Source organism: Numida meleagris, chromosome 3, assembly GCF_002078875.1.
Source record: "Numida meleagris isolate 19003 breed g44 Domestic line chromosome 3, NumMel1.0, whole genome shotgun sequence".
NCBI lineage: Eukaryota > Metazoa > Chordata > Aves > Galliformes > Numididae > Numida > Numida meleagris.
This window is the reverse complement of record NC_034411.1, coordinates 40,295,304-40,315,254: the sequence shown is the minus strand read 5'-3', so window position 1 is coordinate 40,315,254 and position 19,951 is coordinate 40,295,304. Positions and strand designations below refer to the sequence as shown.

The window sequence follows — 19,951 nt, the reverse complement described above, 5'->3', positions numbered from 1 at the left end:
TTTCAGCCTAGACCAAAAATGACTTCGGAACTGCAGGATTTCATGTGGTGCTTTTACAGCTCTGCAGGATGGCTCCATCGTGTGACAAAAGAGGAACACTGCACCCCAACGGGAACGTACTCTATAACAAAGCCTGCTTTCTCAGCATGTGGTCCTATGCCAATGATTTAATTTATGCCAGCTAAAAAACCCAGAGCAGCTCTTGGACAAAGAGATGGGATTAGCAAATGAAATACTGCCTTATCTTTAACCCCTTTGTAACTTCTACACCGAAACGCTGCTTTGTGTTTGAGAATTTTAATGGTCAGGCTGGAGAAGGAAGAGAATTGTGGGATAAGCTGTGGTCTCATAGCACGCTTGAAATACAGGTTTAATTGTAGCAGGGTTTTCATTTTGCATTCATTCAAGCCCCGTGTCCTTTTTATAGCAAGTTTGTTATTTCCATCACCACTGCCCACATAAGGCAGTTACACATTTTCATTTCCAAGTCAAGTTAAAATGTAGAATAATTAAAGAGTTAATATTGATGAAATAAAATTGATACCAAGTCCAGTAGCTCACCTCCTGTAAAGTGATGAGTAAGATGTTATTTACTCTGTGGTCTACACTCAGGAGCTTTTAAGTTGCGTGTGTGGCTTGCAACCATATGGCTACATCAGGGGAGCCCTGACACTTGCAAACCAGAGCTGCTGCCTCACTTCCTTCCTCCCCCGCTTTAAACATAGTTCTCCTTTTTTTTTTTTTCACTGCTCTTTCCAGATCCTCTCCCCCTGTCCACAACCATTCTCCTTTTACTAGCAGCCCTCCTCCCTCAGAGCCCATTCAGCTCCGCCCAGCTCATACACATTTCCGTTCTGAAACCAACCAGGCACTTCACTGTCCCACAGCCCTGGAGACTTAATGCAGCAGTAATTCCCCTTCTAACTATGCCCCACAGCAAAGTTTCAGCTTTGAAATCAACCACAGAAATGGCACAGGACAAGCCAACGGTGGCAGGTACCTGGAAGGGTCAGAGCTGCCCCAGTGCTGGCAGGAGGCATGGCTCAGGAGCCAACCACAAGTCCACCAGGAAGCTGCTTTGCCATCAGGGTCCCATGGGAGGACTGCGATGTGCCAGAAGCACCCAGCGGGGGCTGTAGCTGGTGGGCAGAGCAGGAGGAGCACAAAGGGCTTCACATCACTCACTGAGGTCCAGCTGCCCCTCAGCCGTGCTTACTTTCACCATTTTTGCCATGCAGAGCCTCCTGTGCCGGCCAAACATCATCCTCTGGACCAGAGATAATGCTCCTTGCATTCCCAGTAAGAAGCCTGGAGAGAAAGCCTTGAATGCTGTTCAGTAAAGCCCAAAGCAGTGGCATGTTACCAATGCTTCTAAACAAACGTGCAAAGCCCAGCACCAAAGGAGCTGCTATGAAGAACATTACCACCCCAGCCCAACCCAGTACATTCCAGTCCACCCTATAACCTAAGGGAGACTATCATTTCTGAGTAATGAATTCTTACTACTAACTGTATACATATGTGAAGACTGTTTTACCACTTACAAAAAAGTTCAGCTTTTAGTCTGCACCATTTTCAACATAATAAAATTCTGTAGTTTGGCTAATGAAACTTATTTGATAAATCTTCCTACAAGCTCAGTTACGATTAATTTACCACAGCTTATTAGTGTCAGCTGAGCTGTAATAAGAGCTTGCTCTTAACATCGAGTGAAAGCAAAGCAATAAGGCTCAGCTTAGCCCAAAGAGGTCTCAGATAGGTCTTGATATTTAGCATTTTTCACAAGATAAAAATGCACAGTGAGGGCTGCCACAGCTCAGATGACTGTTAATCACTTAATGATAAGTAAATTGACCAGAGCTTTAGGTTGTCAGTCTTTTTGATTATCAGGAGGATCACAAGGTAATTCTGTAGGGAAGGAATCTCAGTAGGTCAGACTAGGTTGCCCAGGACTCAACAGCAAAACCAACCAAGCAAGAAGATACAGTAAAGAATTTTGAAAACATGTATTTCCACAGTATTCCACAGCTGTGTAACATTCACAAAGTTTCTCAGTAAAAAAATGTAAAGTGACAGCATATAAAAATATGTACTCTAACTGCTTTAATTCTGCTTACCATATATATGAGTTATAGCCCTCGCAGGCTTTTACACCAGACTATTGCTTCCACAGAAAAGTAACATGATGTGCCAAAGCCTGAAACCTGACATCTGCTGCCAGACTGCAGCACGCTCACAGCAAGTTCACTTGGGACCCGTACAGGTGTAGCAGTTCTGCCACTCGTGGCACAGAGCAGGGCCATTTTCCCTCCCCATTACTAAGGTTGGTCACATGAAACAGGATTTTCTGCACACTGAGAGATCACTTCCTAACTGATTATGCAGCAGTGGACAGAATTCATCATGCAGTGAATTTTTCCTCCCCCTGTTTTTTTGCTTTGTGGTAGTGGTTGTAATCATTGTACAGATCCTTAAAGACCTCCCTTACACCTGCTGGTAGCGATGCATTTAAGAATTTGATGTCATGATCAATGCAAAGGTCGAGGATGTGATATATCCCCTCCGTGAGATGTTTCTTCACAGCCGGGTGCAAAGTCACCTACAAGAGGAACAGAACTGCGTTAAATTTGAGGACAAAAAAGCAAGAAAAAGCCCTTTCCATTGTGGGTGTACATGAAGTGCTGACAACGTGTTATTCAATGCATCTTACCATCTGGAACAGTCCATTAGATAAAATCTGAAGTGTCATCTTATTCAATATTTTCCTGATTTTTGCAAATATGTTTTGCAGAACAAGCATGCCCCTTGCAGTAAAATGCATACGACTGCTACTATATGCACTGCTGCAGTGGCAAAGACATTGATCATCTCTGGAATCATATGAAAACTCCTCAGCAGAAAAACTGTAACTAAAAAACCCTAAAATACTTGCTCTGGATTACACATTTCAATAGGCTCTGTACATTTCATCAGCTGTATGCTAGTAAATTCCAGTATCAAACAAGCACCAACTTTAGGCTACTCTACGATTCACATTGGGTAGCCATAACTTACCAACCAGATATACTCTAGCAATTTGTATCTGAGGATTTGACGGTATAAGCTTTAATAAAAGGAGGCCTCTAAAAGCTCAGGACACGTGCATTTCCTTGATCTAATGTTGGAAATCAAGTACCTCATCATGCAGGAAGTTGAAGAGAGAACTGGGAATACAACCAAGGACTCCGGACTCAGTGCCCAGCTCCTGCCATTCCTCCTGCTTAACGCCACAGCCAGCAGAGCCACCCACTACAAAAAGGACAACTCCAGAGCCCTCTGGTGCTTCAGGCAAACTGGAATTTGTCCTGTGCTCACAAATCACTTGCTAAATGCCTCAGTGTCTTCAGCAGTGCTGGCCTCTGGCACAACCACATCATTTTTGCCGCAGAATTATGTCTTATCTTTGCTGAATCCCAAAATTAGCTCTATGCCTCCAGACCTAAGCCTCTCCACTCCAGGCCTAATGAAAATTACATAAAGGCTGTCATTAAAATTCAGACTTCTTTGTTCCTGAGGCAACTAATAAACTTTCCGCTAATGAAGTGCACTCCTAATCACAGTGACAGGATCCTGCTCTTTCTGCCCTAAACACAAAAGAGCTAATACATTTTATAAGAGCTGCCAACATAGCTGGGAAAAAACATACAAAGGGCATTAAAGCACATATGTCTGCCTTTTGATCTACGACCCTGAAGAGTTTGCATGTCCAAAAGTTTGACAGCTGATCTGCTAGACAGTTTGTAAAAAGACGTTATTGCTCCTTATCGTGCACTAAAGTAACAGAATAGTTGTGCTTTGTAGCTCCCAGTGAGTGCACTGGATTTATCTTTTCCTTTCTAGCGCAGAGGAGGACAGGGAAACCCACAGATACTGACAATATGGATTAGACGGCCCACTTGGGACAAGCAGGTACCCCAAGAGCTATAGTTTACATCCTTCACATCACACATTAGACCACGCCCGTGGCTTTTTTGGACCATTCTTGCTTTGCAGTGCAGTTTCCTGTAAACACATTCCAATAACACTATGGGAAGCAGTAGCAAAGATTTAAACAGATGCCACTACTAACTGGCAGTTAATTATGCTTGTAAGTGTTTTATGGTCTATATAGTTAGCACAAGCAATTTGTCAAGCATTACAGAGCACCTGATGTGAGACATTAAGAGTGTGAAGAGGCATTTCACTATTGCAGACTCAAGCAAGAGTTCATACACAAAAAGGGAAGAGCACTGTCAACAGTGTGAAAGTGGCTATAGATGCCAACCACTCCAGCAAGGAAACATTCTAGGTTATAACAAAACAACTGACAAGGGTATTTATTTCCCGGTACAGAGGAAGCCCTGAGGGATCTACTACACAACTATATTGGGAATAAGTGACTGTTTGGGTCAGTAGCTATCATAAGTTTTAGCTTGCACATCTTTAAAAGGGGTTCCAGTAAGTGTGCAGATGCCCACATAAAAACTTAAATTTAACATGTTTTTCTCATTTACCTTTCAGAGACCACCCAAGGTCTTCAGACCATAGGCTAAAAGCCACTCAAATGGACTTGGATGAGACAAACAGTTGAAGGATTTCTTTCTCCCCCTCTGCAGAGCAACATAAAAGATATATCTATGCTTTCTCTCAAGACCAGCATGCTGAGTTCTCCCCTTCCTCTGATATCCATCAATTCTCACCAGTTTTACTGGTGAAACAAATCATCACCTACTTGTGATCCAACTGTTCAAGAGGCATTTGGTAATGCCCTTACTAATATGTTTTATCTTTTGGCAAGCCCTGAAGTGGTCAGACATAGCATCAGATAGTCTACTTACCAAAAAAAAAAAAAAATTAATAAAATTCATCTCTGTATTTTTGGTCCATGTGAAGACTAGAACCACAAATAATTAGCAAGTACTGATAATGCAGGCAGCATTCAAATCCTGGTGAAATCTGAATTCATTATGTTGGAGAGAATGGCAATTTGAATTTAGGTCTAGTTGTGAGGAGCTAGACTGACTCTGGCCCACTCTTTTAGAAGTTTTAAGGAGTTGGGTAAGAAAGATACTCAGGAACTCTTGCTCAAAGTAAGTCTGGATCAGAACTGCATCCGCATAAGACATATGCCAATATCATGACACTTCAAAACAGAACGTTACCTTCTGCAATTCGGTCACATACTGAGCCACAATGAAAGCAGAAAACAAAGTGAATTCCTCTGTTTTTGCAGCAATGTGACTATACATCCGTTCCACAAGGTGTGCACATTTCAGTATAACCTCAAATTCACCTGTGTTGCCTAAAAGAGAAAGCAAGTTGCAGTCTGTTATTTGAGCGTAAAAAATGCTATTAAAAAAAACAAACTCACACAATCTTGTATAATTCTTTAACTACACGAAGCCAACATCAGCTTACTCATTTTATCTTTTCTTAAAAAGCCACAGCTGAGAGGTCCCCCCACACCCTCACAACACATCTCTTACAATGGCTGATTTGTAAGAGCACAGTAATTCCAGCTCCACACACAGTGCAGTGTAAAAGGTATCTGTAAGATATGCTGAACAGCTGAAAGCAACAGCTATCATCTCTACCACAATTCAGTCCCAGCTAGCACTGTGGAGGAGAAAACAAGGAGACTGGGAAGCGATATTCTCTACCTGATAGAAAATCAGAAGACATCTCTTAGAAACAGCACAGTAAGAAAGCTCTCTGATGACATTTATTATGTAGAACATAAGAGCTGAAGCCACAGCACTAGAGGTATTAAAGTGAGACTGGAGAGATCACGTGAGAGTTCAATCTTTCTGCAGGCAGTGAATGAGAAGAGCCAATACAAACAAAGAAAAAAGGAAATCTAGACATCACTTCCTCATTATCTGTTATGCAAATAAAAGAATTCTGCAAGGATATACAGTATGTTTTTAAATCTGAGGATGCCGTGTACCTGTAAATTTCCTGTAACCCCTGCCTAACAAAAACGTATTAAAGGAGACAGCAAATTCTCAGAGCCTGGCACCAGTTTAGCATGCCCTTTCTTCTAACCACTGAGCCATAGCTGGCATGTTCTCCCATTACGCATATATACAAGCATTAACATTCACCCACAGTTGTGGGCAACACACACCAGATGAGATAAAACTGAACATGGAATAACTTGTAGGACATCAGTGGAGAGCTGCAACATGGTAAGTTGCCAGTCATCAAGCCAAATTGCTTCAAAGCATTACCATTGTTAATGACAGGGTATTTGTGTCCTGACCAGCATCAAAATACAGTACTGTGAACATCCTTCACTTAGTTACTTTGACATTCATGCTTTAAGGTCAGTGTGAATTCTTTAATGACTTCCAGTAAAGTGTCTACACTTTACTTTTTTTAAGATACTTAGCCCCAATAACTTGAATGTCTTGGCTTTATGCTTAGCATAAATTGGTGAATATTCAGGTCTGTAATAAACAGTTTCAGCCTCAAGAAGCTACATTCAGCAGGACCAATTCAGGACTCTCACTAGTATGTATCAGCTGAGTTCAAAGCTCCCCTGCTACAAATGACTATATCACTTTCAGGTGCAAGGTTAATAGGAAGAGCAGAAATTGGGCACAGCAAGCCTTACTGCACCCTGATCATCTGCCAGATAGTGAGGAATACCTTATTCCCCCAAAAGAAATACTGCCTGGATGCAGCTCCACAGGACCTTCAGTTATTTTCACAAGCCCAGTGTGCTACTAAGCTAATCCTCAAATTTACATACAGGACAGACGGGGCTAATGGTTTCCATGCCATGGGGTAGGTTTAGAGAACTTTTCTTCTACTGCCAGGCTGCCCTGTTCTGCATCTCCTCCTGTACTACACACACAATTCTAATGTTCATATGTAGTGTGAAAATAGAAGAGATATGGCACCTCTGTCCCCTCTCTGACGTCCTTCAACCATGACAGAAGCAACCAGACGATGAAAACTGTTCAGAAAAGATGGTGCAGCTTTCAACATCACCTGCAAAGACATGAAGTAAAAACACCTGAGATTATGTAGTAAAGCGTGTGGCAAAGGCAGATGTATACCATTCCATAGTAAGAGGGACATTAATTCCTGAGAAGGAAACTATGTGGCTTATACAGTTGTCAGGAGCAAAGACTATCTTCTCATTCTTCATCTGTACAGAATCCAGCAGGTGAGAACGCTGGAGCAGGTCTATACTCATGAGCACATTCAAATATAAATAATAAGCAAACATCCCACTAGAGTTACTCCATCTCCCCAAGGTAGCATTTGAATTTGTACTCTCATGTGTAGGGAATTTGCTCTTGCTGGTGGAGAAGCTGTGTAGTCAGACTCACAGAACGCAGGGTCCAGTAACACTATAGACCACTGTGGAAAGAGTCTGGATAGGCAGCTTTCACCACAGGATTTTAGCAAAGGCATACTGCTTGCTGGAAAAGCAACCTGCTGCTGAAGGAGAACAAAGCAGGCATAAGACAGAGCAGAGCAGTAATTGAAATGATGTGATTTTGAGGCTCTTAAATGAAAAGTGGTACAAAGCACTTTCATTTAAGCAGGACAAATAATATCAATACAGCACTCAAAAAGTTTCTCATCACCAGCTTGTCTTGGTTCTTCCTGCTTCTTCCCCCCTTCTTCCACCACCTCAGAGATATACCTTTGGGTGACACTGCACAATAGAGAACAGCACTTCATGGACTCCCAGAAAGACACTGCCATACTCTTCTATCTTCAGATGATCCAGAGGAACTGTTAGGAGGATGCTGAATGCCAACGCCACATGGTGTGGATTCAAGAGAACCCCTTCTCCTTGCCTTAGCAGAGCTGCTGCAGTCTCTAGAATAGGTACAACTATGGTGGAAGTCAGTGACTGGTCCTGACAGGCCTCTTTGGTTTGCAGCTACACAAAAAACAGTGAAAGAACGTGTTAGCCACCTTTTATAAGCATTCAAACAACAGAGAACCACAGTGCTCTGTCTGACTTGAGTCATTAGGACTAGACTACTGCAAGCTAGGCTGCAGAGTCTCCTTATTTTAGCAATTTTGCTGTAACTGCATCCTGAGCAGAGGATGCATGTGATGTTTTTCAGGTGAGCACTGGTATAAATGTGGAATTGTAACTATTCCACAGACTCCTGATAAAGTGGACTATTGTACACAACAGTAACCAGCATCTCTGTGCACCTCCTCACAAGTGCATTAATCCAGTTCTCTCTTCTGCGAGCATGTAGAAAAAGAGCAGAAATTGCAAGTTCTGTTTCCCAGCACTGCAGAGCCATCATCTGACAAATCATGGTCTAGACAGAGATACACCACCATGAAAAAGAAAAAAATATATAACTAGGTTTGGACATTGCACAGTCAAGGACATAAAGCTTGGATTTGATTACTGTCAGTTAAGTTTCCTATTCTAAAATCAGTGAATTTTTTAATATGAGCACATCTGTTGTTTTGTTTGTTTTGCTGCTGTTAGTTTTTGCTGTTACACATGGCTGATGGTTTTCCTCCTCCTTTGGACAGGAGATCCAGAGTCTTTCTCTGCAGCCTAACAAGCTGCTTCCAAGCTCCAGATTACACAGGGCAGTCCCAGAAAGTTATTAAGAATAAGAAATGGATGACTTACACACAGGAGGAGGTTTACTTGACAAAGGTGAGAAAAGGTCTACACAAGACACTACCACTGAATGTGGTATAGATATTTTTTTGTTCCAGTATTCCTTTGTGCATGTTACAGATGCAATTACTACAGACTCCAACAAATAAAAGGGATAGGTAATGAAGTTACAATAAATAGATACTTACGGCTAAAGCTGTGATTATCTGTGGGCTGGCAAACCAGAAAGCTTTCTCTTTGTCTCCACTTAATGGGCAGCTGAGCAACAATTTGATTAGCGTAATAGCTGACAATACTTCCTGCAGAAAGCAGATTGACAATCAGTCACGGGTACAAGGTACACTGGTTCCTTTCAAGCACAAAAGAGCTCTTTCAAGGGCCGCGGCAGTTTTGAGCATTACCAGAGCCTTGACACATGAAAGCCCTTCTACCAACACAGCTCTCTGGAAATAGCGAAATAATTAGCAGCTCAATGAAATTCAGCGTGCTGAGCAGCACGAGCCCAAACGTACTGCATACTACATTTATTTTAGAGTCAACTTACTGTGTGAAAAGGTTTAAGTGATTTTTAAGAAAGGAAAGCCTTCTTTAACAGCCACTACATAACAGAAGGAAGCAGGAGGAGTATAAGGACACTGGTATACTAAGAATGCTGCATTTCGCAGCAAGAGTTTTGTTCGTTTAAAAAAAAAGAAACCTGGTTTTGACAAATTGAATAAAGAAACATACTAGAAATCAAAACAAAAAGATCTTATCAGCATATATCAACCTCGGAGAGCGTGTGTATGTATTCCAACTCAGTGGGTAGACTTACATACATATACAGGAACTCCAGATGTACTTTCAAACAGCCATCAAGAATTGAAGTGGCATATTCAAGTCTACTTCTGGCAAATAAGACAGTCAGATAACTCCTAAGTTTAATTCAAGTTTTGATCTCAAGTCACTGAGTTTTCTATGGAGGGTGCAGCTGGCTTTTTAGCCTGAAATGTTCCATGTGTTACCACTGCTGCTTAAGCTTTTCTGGAGAAAAGCATAGTAAAAAGCTACTGCATAGTATCTGGCTATTACAAAGTAAAAGTCATTATAGAGACAAATACCGAAAACATGACTGCAGCCTTTGTTTTATTTAAAATTACTATCATTTTAAAAAATGATGTATTTAAACCTGTTAAGAAGAGTAGTTAACCTCACTGACTGCTAATGTCTGTTGTGGAAGAGCTCTAATCAGCAAGTAAAAAAAGATTCAGCATGGTAGAAATTTTCAGCATCACAGACACGATTTCTGTTGACAGTACATGAAATTAAGGCTACTGAGTTGTTAAGTGGAACTGCACTTAGCAAGGGATGTGAAAAATAACAAGAAGGGATTCTACAGGTACACTGACCAGAAGAGTCAGTCCAAGGACAGAGTACCCTCTCTGATAAATGACAAGGGAGAACTGGTTACAACAGACATGGAGAAGGCTGACGCACTCAACGAGTTCTTCGTCTCAGTCTTTCCTGGCAGTCAGGCTACCCACATCTCTTGCGTCCCTGAACCTCTATGCAGGAGCTGGAGGAGCAAAATCCCTCCTACTGTAAGCAAAGAGCAAGTTCAAGACTACCTGTTGAGGCTGAATGTGAACAAGTCCATATGAGTCTGGATGACATGCATCCCAGAGTCCTGAAGGAGTTGGCTGATATGGACACCAAGACACTCTCCATCATATTTGGGAAGTCGTGGTTGCCAGGTGAAGTCCCCAGTGACTGGAAAAAGGGAAATATCACTCCCATTTTTAAGAAAGGGAGAAAGGAAGACCCAGGGAACTACTGGCTGGTGACCCTCACATCTGTGTCTGGGAAGATCATGGAGCAGATCCTCCTAGAAGAGATGTAAAGGCATATACAAGATGAAGAGGTGATCCAAGACAGTCAGCACGGCTTCACCAAGGGCAGATCATGCCTGATCAATCTGGTAGCCTTCTTTAATGGAATGATGGCACTGGCAGACAAAGGAAGGGCACCTGATGTCATCTACCTGCACTTGTGCAAGGCCTTCGACATGGTCCCGCACCTTCTCTCTAAATTGTAGAGATATAGATTTGAAGGCTGGACTATTCAGTGGATAAAGATTTAGTTGGATTGTTGCAGCCAGAGGGTTGTGGTCAATAGCTCTATGTCTAGCTGGAGGCCAGTCACAAGTGGTGTCCCCCATGGGTCAATCTTAGGACAAGCGTTCTTCAACATCTTTATCAATGACATAGACAGCAGGATTGAGTGCACTCTCAGCAAGTCTGCTGATGACACCAAGCTGAGTGGTGCAGTTGACACAACAGAAGGAAGGGACACCACCGAGAGGGACCTGGACAAACCTGAGAAGAAGGCCTATGTGAACCTGATGAGATTCAACAGGGCCAAGTGCAAGGTACTGCACTTGGGTTGGGGCAATCCCAGATATGTGTACAGACTAGGAGAATAATTCATAGAGAACAGTCCTGGGGAGAAGGACTTGGGGGTTTTGGTGGAGGAAAAGTTTGTCATGAGCCAACAGTGTGCACTTGCAGCCCAGAAGGCCAACAGTATCCTGGGCTGCATCCAAAGAGTTGCCAGAAGGGAGAGGGAGGTGATTGTCCCCTTCTATTCTGCCCTCATGAGGCCCTATCAGGAGTACTGCATCCAGTACTCCAGCCCAGGGCCCCCAGCACTAGAAAGGCATGGAGCTGTAGAAGCAAGTCCAGAGAAGGGCCATGAAGATGATCAGAGGGCTGCAACACCCCTCCTATGTAGAAAGGTTGAGAAAGCTGAGCTTGTTCAGTCTAGAAAAGAGAAGGCTCTGGGGAGACCTCATTGCAGCTTTCTAGTACTTCATGGGAGCTTATAAACAGGAGAAACACGAACTTTTTACATGGACAGATAGGACAAAGGGAATGGTTTTAAACTAAAAGAAGGGAGATTTAAATCAGATGGTACGTGAGAAATATTTTACTCAGAGGGTGGTGAAGTACTGGAACAGGTTGCCCAGAGAAGCTGTGGATGCCCCATCCCTGGAGGTATTCAAGGCCAGGTTGGATTGGGCTTTGGACAGCCTGATCTAGTGGGTGGCAGCCCTGTCCATGGCAGGGGTTGGAACTAGATCATCTTTAAGGACCCTTCCAATCCAAAGGATTCTATGAATCTATGAAAGTGGTCAGAAAGTTTTTCCGGTAAGTTTCCATGAACATCCCACCTCTTTCAGTTCATGTCCATAACATACCCCAACACAGTTACCAAATTCTTTAACCACATAAATTAATTTGACCAAACCATAAAGCAGAAAGGGGAAAAAAATATTTAAGCAGATGCCATTCAGTTAACACATTTTTTCAAGTTACAGAAAACTGAAGAAAGAACTTGACAATAAACTGAGCTCATTCCTTACTTTAGCCTTCTGTTGCCAAATGTTCCTCATTTCAAGTCCCTGCAGCACCAGCCTCATTATGGCATAAAATTCTTCAGCAGAGCAGTTTCCCAGTAGCTGCACAACCACCTCCGTCAGCTCCACCTCTATACTTTGAATTACCTGAATTGTGATCGCGGGACCTGCACATTCAAGAGGCACAAGCAAGTCTCAGTTTCCAAGACAGACACTTCCACGGGTAGAAACAAGGTGAATCAAAACTTTAACAGCTCTGTGGGTAATTTTTTGACAATCAAATTTATAAAGGGCCCCAAGTATTCCCCTTCTCCCCACCACTACCACTAGTGCAATGAATTGCTGTTCTCAAGTATTTATTACCCTAGAGTTTACAGAGCAGTCACCATACTGATAAAAAGCCCTCGGGAGCATGGGAATGCTACAATAAAGCTTGTGCACAAGCCAAGGAAATGGGCTACACAAGCTGCCAGGCTGTATTGCAAGTGTTGGGCAGAAAGCCATCGTAAGTCAAGGGCATTAAGTTGACAAAGTTCAGATCTCTACTGATCACAAGTCATCACTAGTTTACATCTCAGACCACTGTGAAGGCTTGCTTCTCAGTTCCACAAGTATCCACTGAATTTGTGTCAATGACAAAAACGTCTTCCTCAACAGGAATCTGTATTTCAACTTATTTAATGCTTTATCTATTTATAAATATATATATATAGCTTTTTAAAGTGATTAATCATCTCTCCAGGCTAAAGCACTTTAACAATCTAACATTAAGAAAGCTAGGCACAGAGTGAGGAGAGAGAAGTCAGCAGAAAAGTTATAATAATGGACATCTCCTAATAGTTGCTAGTCCTAATATGAAATCCCTGCCCTCACAGTGCCCTGTACTCAACCCCACAACATTTCAAAATAAATTATCCTCCCCTTCAGTGCAATATGCAATAGAGAACTAAAAGATGAATAAGCCATGGCTGTTTACAACTTCCAGGAGAAGATCCTCATCAGATCAGATGGCTACTGTGTTCCAGGTACCACAACATTGCCTCCCTGAGAACTCTTCTGTTAAGTATTTTAAAAAAGGATAGCCTACTGCTTTAACCCAAGTAAATAGGTACAGAATGTTTTAAAAGCTGTATATTTTACATAAACAGCTTTTAACTTCCTTCAGCCCTGCAAAATTAGCAATGGAAGCAAAGATAGTAAGATTTCATACCAGTGAGAAGCTTTTTTATAGCAAAAACAACAGTGACTGCATTTTCTTTTCCAGGATACAGCTCTGGTACCGAGCAGAAGACTGCTAAAAACTGCAAGGCAGACTGAAGGAACTCCAAGTGATCTCCTGCAGAGGGCAGCTCCCTCAGTATCTGAGAGTAAAACTTCCGGTACAGTTTAACACGTGATTGCTCCAAAAACCCACAGGGCTCCTCAGGATTCTTTTGCCAGCCCTTTTTGGCAGCATGGCTGAGATCTGCCTTGAGAAGAGTCATGACAGATGGTATAAACGCTACAGGCAAATGGTGGTTTTGGGTGTTACTCTGAAGACCATGTTCAATAGCTCTTCCCATCTGCTGAACTACTGGCTCCAACAAAGCAGACAGTATGTCTGTAGACTGCAGCTTCTTTTCTGGTTGCTGCTGAAGATAGAGTGTGAGGACGCGACACAGTGTGGTGAAAGACAAGAGCAGTAATTGCTCAGCTGCAGGATTCCAGTTTTTCCAGCGTTTGCTTTTGATGGGACCAACATCTGGCTTGCAGCTTGCGAGGAAAGAGACAAACTTTTCCAAGTTAAGCCTCACGCTTTGCCTTCTGTCAACAATCATCTGAAGAAAGTGCTCCAAAGAGGCTTGGGCTTCCCGGAGATATTCTGCCCAACCAGGAACGGTCAAAGTATCAGCAAAGAATTTACTAGCTGTAAGCTGGGAGGTTACGATGGCCTCAAGAATATCACTGCCGTGAAAAACCTTAAAAACAGAGTTGGCATTCCTGCCAGCTTGCAGGCACCTCAGGAGGTGGAAGCAGACACTTAAAAACTTCAGTGATAACAGCTTGCTGCAGGAGGCACTAGCCCTGGTATTGGCTATCAGGGACAGCAGCAACAGAAAACACCGGATACAGTCAGAGGGAAGAAGACAGTCTAGTTTCAGAAGAGAAGTAATTTCCAGCAAGGTCAGGCAGCTTTCTACTTGATTTTCCTTCAGGGTGACAGGGGAACTATTTTTTGCTAACAGTAATATACACTGGGCAGCCTTCTCCAGAGTTTTCCAAGAGAGACTGGGCTCATCTTTTGGTTGGTTATTTTCTGACGGTGCTTCCAATGCATCAGTCGTTTTGCAAGGAGCCGGGATTTCTTCATGCCAAGAGATATCATCTGCACACAGATGGAGAAGCGGCAGATCTACCGAATCCTGAGCAGCAGAGGGCAGCACCTTAGCGAACTGGTGAATAAGGCTGGTCAGAAAGGCACAGTGTAGAACCTTCATTTCAGGGAGAAAGGAACTGTGCATGAAGCTAAGACAGATCTTTCCAATGCTGATGGAAGGCTCCTGGTCTGCGGCAGCTTCCTGCGTTTTGGTCAATACTAATGTCTCCAAAAGCACATTTGCAATGTACTGTACATTTTTCAGGGAAATATATGGCAATAGGATAGTCAGGTTGGAGATGACAAGGTGCCAGTGTGCTGTGGGGTAAGTGAGATCATTTATTGTGCTGATATCTCCATCCCATGATTCAGATTCTCCTGTGCTCATGCTAGCTCTCCCAGACTCTATGATGAAAGCTGCAGCTTGCTGCAAGGCCTGTACATCAGCTTGAGTCTGCATTAAAATCATCTTCATTTTCTGAAGTGCAAGCAGTTCTAAACAGTATTTACTAGTGGAGGTAAAACTACTTGCAAGTTCCTTGACTCTCTCCCAACACTGCTCCTCCACACCAGGAATGAAAGTTGAAATGTCCCAGGGCTTTGCAGCAGAGGCAGTAGTAGCACCATCAGTTTCAGCTGATGGAGACACATACTTACAGCAGCTAATACCAAACAAAGTGTCTAGCTCAATCCAAGTGTAAACAAGGAGGAGAGCAGAGTCGCTAGCCTTTCTTAGCCAAAGGTCTGGCTTCTCTTCCTCTCTCCTAGGAGACTGCAGCAGCTCTACCAGTGGCCAAATTACTCTCTGTTGCATCTTGGCCAGCAAACTCTGCATGCGAAGAACCACAGGGGAGGGAGTGACATCATCTAAGCTCCTCATGTTAAACAGAAAAGTGTGCAGCACTGAGCTCAGTGACATCAGTTTCAAGGCCATGTCAGCAGACCCTTCAACTGCAGGAATAAGGAGTTGGCATTTCTCCACTAAGAGACACACAATGTCCAGAATCTGGTTGGGTGGCAGCTCAAGGAGGCACTCGCGAAGCTTCACGGTCAAGCCAGCGGACAAGACAGGCAGCCTCAGCTCATCGACAGCTGGCCAGCAAATGACTGTCAGAACCTCCTCAAAAAGTCGTGGGAACTGCCGCAGCTTGGAGTATGTCTGAAACATGGTGTTGATGAGAGCCTCCTGGGGCTTCTTCACACGTAGCTCAGACACCTTTGCATCAACCCAAGCAGAGGCCACTAAGTCAACCAGATCTGGCTCTATTATAAGGTGGTTTAATGACATTAAGACTTTGAGGCACCTGAACCAGGCAGGGATGGAAGCTTGGGAGTGACTCAACAACACCTGTGCCAGCTTGCAGTAAAACCCAAACTGTACCTCCTTGTGCCGGATGCGGTCACTGGCAATGTTATAGATATCATTGTTAAGCACCAAGTTCAGAAGCTGTTCTAAAGCAAGGAGCTCTGCGCTCCAGTCTGCAGGGGAAAGCGTGTCCTCCCCAACACCCTGCTGTAGGCCAGAGAGCCTGAGACAGTCAAAAAGCTTGGTGAGCATGTGGAAACATACAAGGTGGTTTTCTGCCTTGCAGTATGAGTCCAGAAAGAGTTTATACAGCAGGGACACTGCACTAGCCACAACTGGTCTGTGGATGGCAGGTTCACAAAAGCCACTGCCCAACTTGGTCTTCATGGTGTTTACTGGAAGCAAGAGATTTTTCAAAGCTCCTTTCTTCTTCTCCTGAGGTTCCCGTTCTGGCAGCAGCTCCTCTTTGTAGGATGAGAAGAGTTCAGGCTGGAATAACCCAGCCTGCAGCAATGTCTCTACTTGATTTCGGATTTCCTTGCTCAAGTACTGACGCACGTGGTTGTCATCTGCTTGTGTCCAGCTCCGTGTGGTCAGCAAGTGCCTCAGTAGCAGACATGGCTGGAGCAAGTGGCTTGTCACCTGCCCAAACACACGGTTTGGGTTGGTTTGCTGCCTCTGGATCAGGAGGTACTGAGTAAAGGTGAGGTGGAGGATGCTGAACAACTGGGAACCCACAGCATCTTCAGAAGCCAGCTGCTGACATGCCAGCTCAGAGAGCTTGCTGAGGAGGTCAACCAAGAGCTCACTCTTTGCTGTGTAAATGATGGAAAGTGAAGGAGTAGAAAGGATGCCACTGGAGCAACTGAGCACCGAGCCAATGTTTTGCTGTTTTTTTTGAGAACAGGCCTCCGATAACCTTTCATTTATGACCTGAAGGTTGAAAGAAAAAAAACACACAGTCAATTTTGTACACAAAGACAAAGCTCATCATAATGAGCCAAGAACATCTTCTGTGAGCTCTGGAAGCAAGAAGGAACAGGGACTTGACAACAGCTGCTGCTGGGCCCCTCACATGAGAGGTCTCAGACTAGAAGCTCATCTGGCCAGAACTCTGTTCCCACATTTGTTTGCAACACAGGATGTGTGAGGAGCCCCATTCAGTACGAACGTTACCAGCAACAGCATACACTATGCATACTTCATCCTAGTAGTAATCCTGCAGAAAGGGAAGAAAATTTCCTCTCTTCTTGCAAAGTCCCCCAAATTATGCTCCAAATAAACCAAAACAAACAAACAAACAAAAAGCACACACAACACACTTCCTTTGATTCAGGAAGCCTACCATAAGTAAAAATGTCTGACTAAATATCATCATTTCATTCCAATAGGTGCCAAAGTTTCCACTCCTAACACTTGGAAGCTGAAGGAGTGTCTTCTCTTTAAGAGATACACAGTTCTAAATAACTGAAGTTTACTTGAACTCCCGTTTCCCTTCCTTTTCCCAAACTTTGTGTTGATTTCCCCATTTTCTCCTTTGATCCCCCTTATATCTACTCCCTTTCCTCACCTTCAAGTAGTCTTGTCTTTATGGTACCCTGGCCTACAACTCTCACCCAACCTGCAGTCAGACATTTCCACACCCAGTTCATGGTTAAATTAGTACACTTTCTCCACTTTCTCTGAAGCACTTTCCCTCTTATTCAAACAATTTTCTGTAGTTCACAACTCAATTCCAGCAGGTAAAGATTGCCTTCCCCTGCTTCCTTCCAACTAGAACACAACTGAAGAGGTCATTTTTTCAGCCACTTTGACTGTATCCAACAGCCATCCACTAATTCTGTCATTTCTGTAACCAGGATGCTGAAATAATAAGTTAGACTTTCTGGTTCAGTTTTGAACCAAATTAAACTGTAACTGAAGTCTTCTCCACTCATTTTCAGCTGCAGCTAAAATAACAACATATTTAAGATTAATAATGATTTGATGCCACCACTAAATTGGTTTAACCCAATTCACAGTGAGCAAACTAAAAATTAATATGGGAAAGCTGTGAGACAAGCAGCACAGCACAAAAACTTGCATCCAGATTCACATATCTAGCACGCAAGGTTCCTCCAATGACGAGAAACTGGGAAGAACTGGGTCAGAAGCACAGCACAGGTGAGACAGACACCAAGGAGTGCGGGTTAAAGCTCCCACAGGCACACACAGATCGCCCAGAAAGGCACAGACAGGGACATGACAGCACTGCAGACTCATCTGTTGGGGTGAGAGAGGGCCCTTAGCTCACAGAGGAAGGGGATATCAAAAGGACAGCTCATCCAGAGTCATCATGAAAAGCTGCAAGTTCTGAGACTGGGTCCGCTGAACAGCACATCACAGTGCATAAGTACTCGTGCCAATAGCACTGAGGAGCCCCTCATTTAGAGAAAAATCACTCCTAAGACTCCCACGAAAAATGATAATATAAACGTTAAATAATATACAAGAAAACCATACAGAAGCAAACCTTTACTTACCTATTGAAATACTTAAATCGGTTCCCACTCAGATAGTTTGAAGAAGTGAAAGACTGAGGGGCAGATTAACTTGGAGGTTATCAATAGAATCCTCTGCCTTTTTCAGTCTTAGTTCTGCACAAATACAAACTGTATTGCAGAACAGAAATAGAAAAGTTTTTAACAGAGGTCCTAAAAAACATCAGGTTAATTATTATTTATTTCATATAATACTGTATCCCGTGAGAAAGCATCACATATTATATTAGACAGGACCTGCTATTCAATATGTTACAAAATAGCCACCATTTTAGTTACCTGTGCAATTGAAAAGCTGAGAGTGATCGTCTTCCCACTCTTTAAGAGATTCTGTAGTCTTCTACTACGGATAACATTGTCTAGATATACCCAGAGCTTCTCAACAACTTCATCCTCCAGTTCAAGTTTCTTATTGTAGTATGAAACCAATGAATGGCTTACCCAATCAAGTAATACCTGTTAACAAATGGGAAAAAAATTCACAAATGTGAAAACATGACAAAACTAGTACCTATTCATCATTACAGCACTTGGGCCCTGAGAAGTGCTCTATGTCCAAGCAGAAAGGCTTTGAATGAGCAGAAAAGTCTATTTTTGAAGGTTTCAGTCACCACCTAAATTCCGAAGACATTTCATTCTAAATCCAGCGCTGGCCCTGCACTCCCCTGAACACTCACAACACAGTCAACCCTCTAACATCCTTTCATCAGCTTCTTCAGCTGAGATGACAATTCTGATGGGTGACACTAAGGAACAAAGGTAATCTTTTGAATCACAGACTTGCAAACACAGATGATATGTGGGGTACTTTTGACATCCTCTTCTTGGCAGGTTTAAATTTACTACATAGAAACTGAAGTCTAGAAATTTAGATCTACAAACTGAAAAAGGTCGAAGGCTACTAATTTAAATCACCAATTTCAAAATATGGTGTAGGGTTACACCATATTTTGTAAAGCATTGAAATAACAGGAATTCAAACTGATCTCAGGTGGTGCAAAGCGTAGTTCCCAACAAGCTTCTGGGCTGGAGGAGCAGCACAAGGCAGCCCTCACTCAGGGAAGCGCTCAGCGGAACTTCAGCCCAGGGGGAAAAAAATAAAGGAGAGGGCAAGTTGCAAGGAAACAGCACCAAAACAACCTCCCAGGCAGAAGCCCACGAGCACCGTGCTTTCTGTGGAAGATTTGGAGCTAGGCTCACACCACCACCTAGGAGCACACTAAGCAGCGAGCTCTGGATTTCGTGAATCTCACAATCACAGAATCACCAAGGTTGGAAAAGACCTCCAAGATCAGCTTCATCCCCAGCAGTGATGGGGATGCTGGTTCTGCCTGCGTTTGCTATCAAACCGCGTTTACCTGCTCCTTGTTGGGGAGAAAGCACTGGTGAGAGATCCAAGCGAAGTGAGCGAGCTTCAGCTTATCCTCCCAGGGGGTCCTGGCGCTCTTCAGCTTCAGGTGAACCCCGGAGTAGATCGCCGCCATGAGGACACCTCACGGGCCCCCGAGGCCGAACCGAGAAGAAACGCAGCTGGGAGAAACGTCCAGCGGGGATAAGAGCGGCGGCCTCGCACCCCCCAAGTCCCCGTGCGGTGCCCACCTTGCCGCACGCTACCGGCCAGCCGCCCCACGCTGCTGCCGCCCCACCAGGCCCCGCTAGACGAGCGCCGAGCGCGGGGAGGCGGTGCGGGGCGGTCGGCGCCCATTGGCGGCCGGAGGGC

General features: G+C 43.7%; 1 protein-coding gene across 1 annotated transcript; it reads right to left on the bottom strand.

The window, feature by feature from the left end:
* On the bottom strand, positions 345 to 19,906 carry URB2 (URB2 ribosome biogenesis 2 homolog (S. cerevisiae)). The gene is made up of 9 exons (XM_021391389.1): positions 19,590 to 19,906; positions 18,511 to 18,687; positions 13,240 to 16,624; positions 12,036 to 12,196; positions 8,824 to 8,934; positions 7,679 to 7,921; positions 6,924 to 7,014; positions 5,181 to 5,320; positions 345 to 2,599 (listed from the first exon to the last, which is right to left on the bottom strand). The coding sequence occupies exons 1-9, from the start codon at positions 19,713 to 19,715 to the stop codon at positions 2,402 to 2,404; spliced, it is 4,632 nt and encodes a 1,543-aa protein (XP_021247064.1). The 5' UTR covers positions 19,716 to 19,906; the 3' UTR covers positions 345 to 2,401.

Coding starts and splice junctions, on each gene's coding strand:
- URB2 (XM_021391389.1), bottom strand. CDS start 19,715: ATGGCGGCGATCTACTCCGGGGTTCACCTGAAGCTGAAGAGCGCCAGG. Junction 18,688..19,589: donor TTCTCCCCAACAAGGAGCAG/GTAAACGCGGTT, acceptor ATTTGTTAACAG/GTATTACTTGATTGGGTAAG. Junction 7,922..8,823: donor AGATAATCACAGCTTTAGCC/GTAAGTATCTAT, acceptor TTTTTTGTGTAG/CTGCAAACCAAAGAGGCCTG.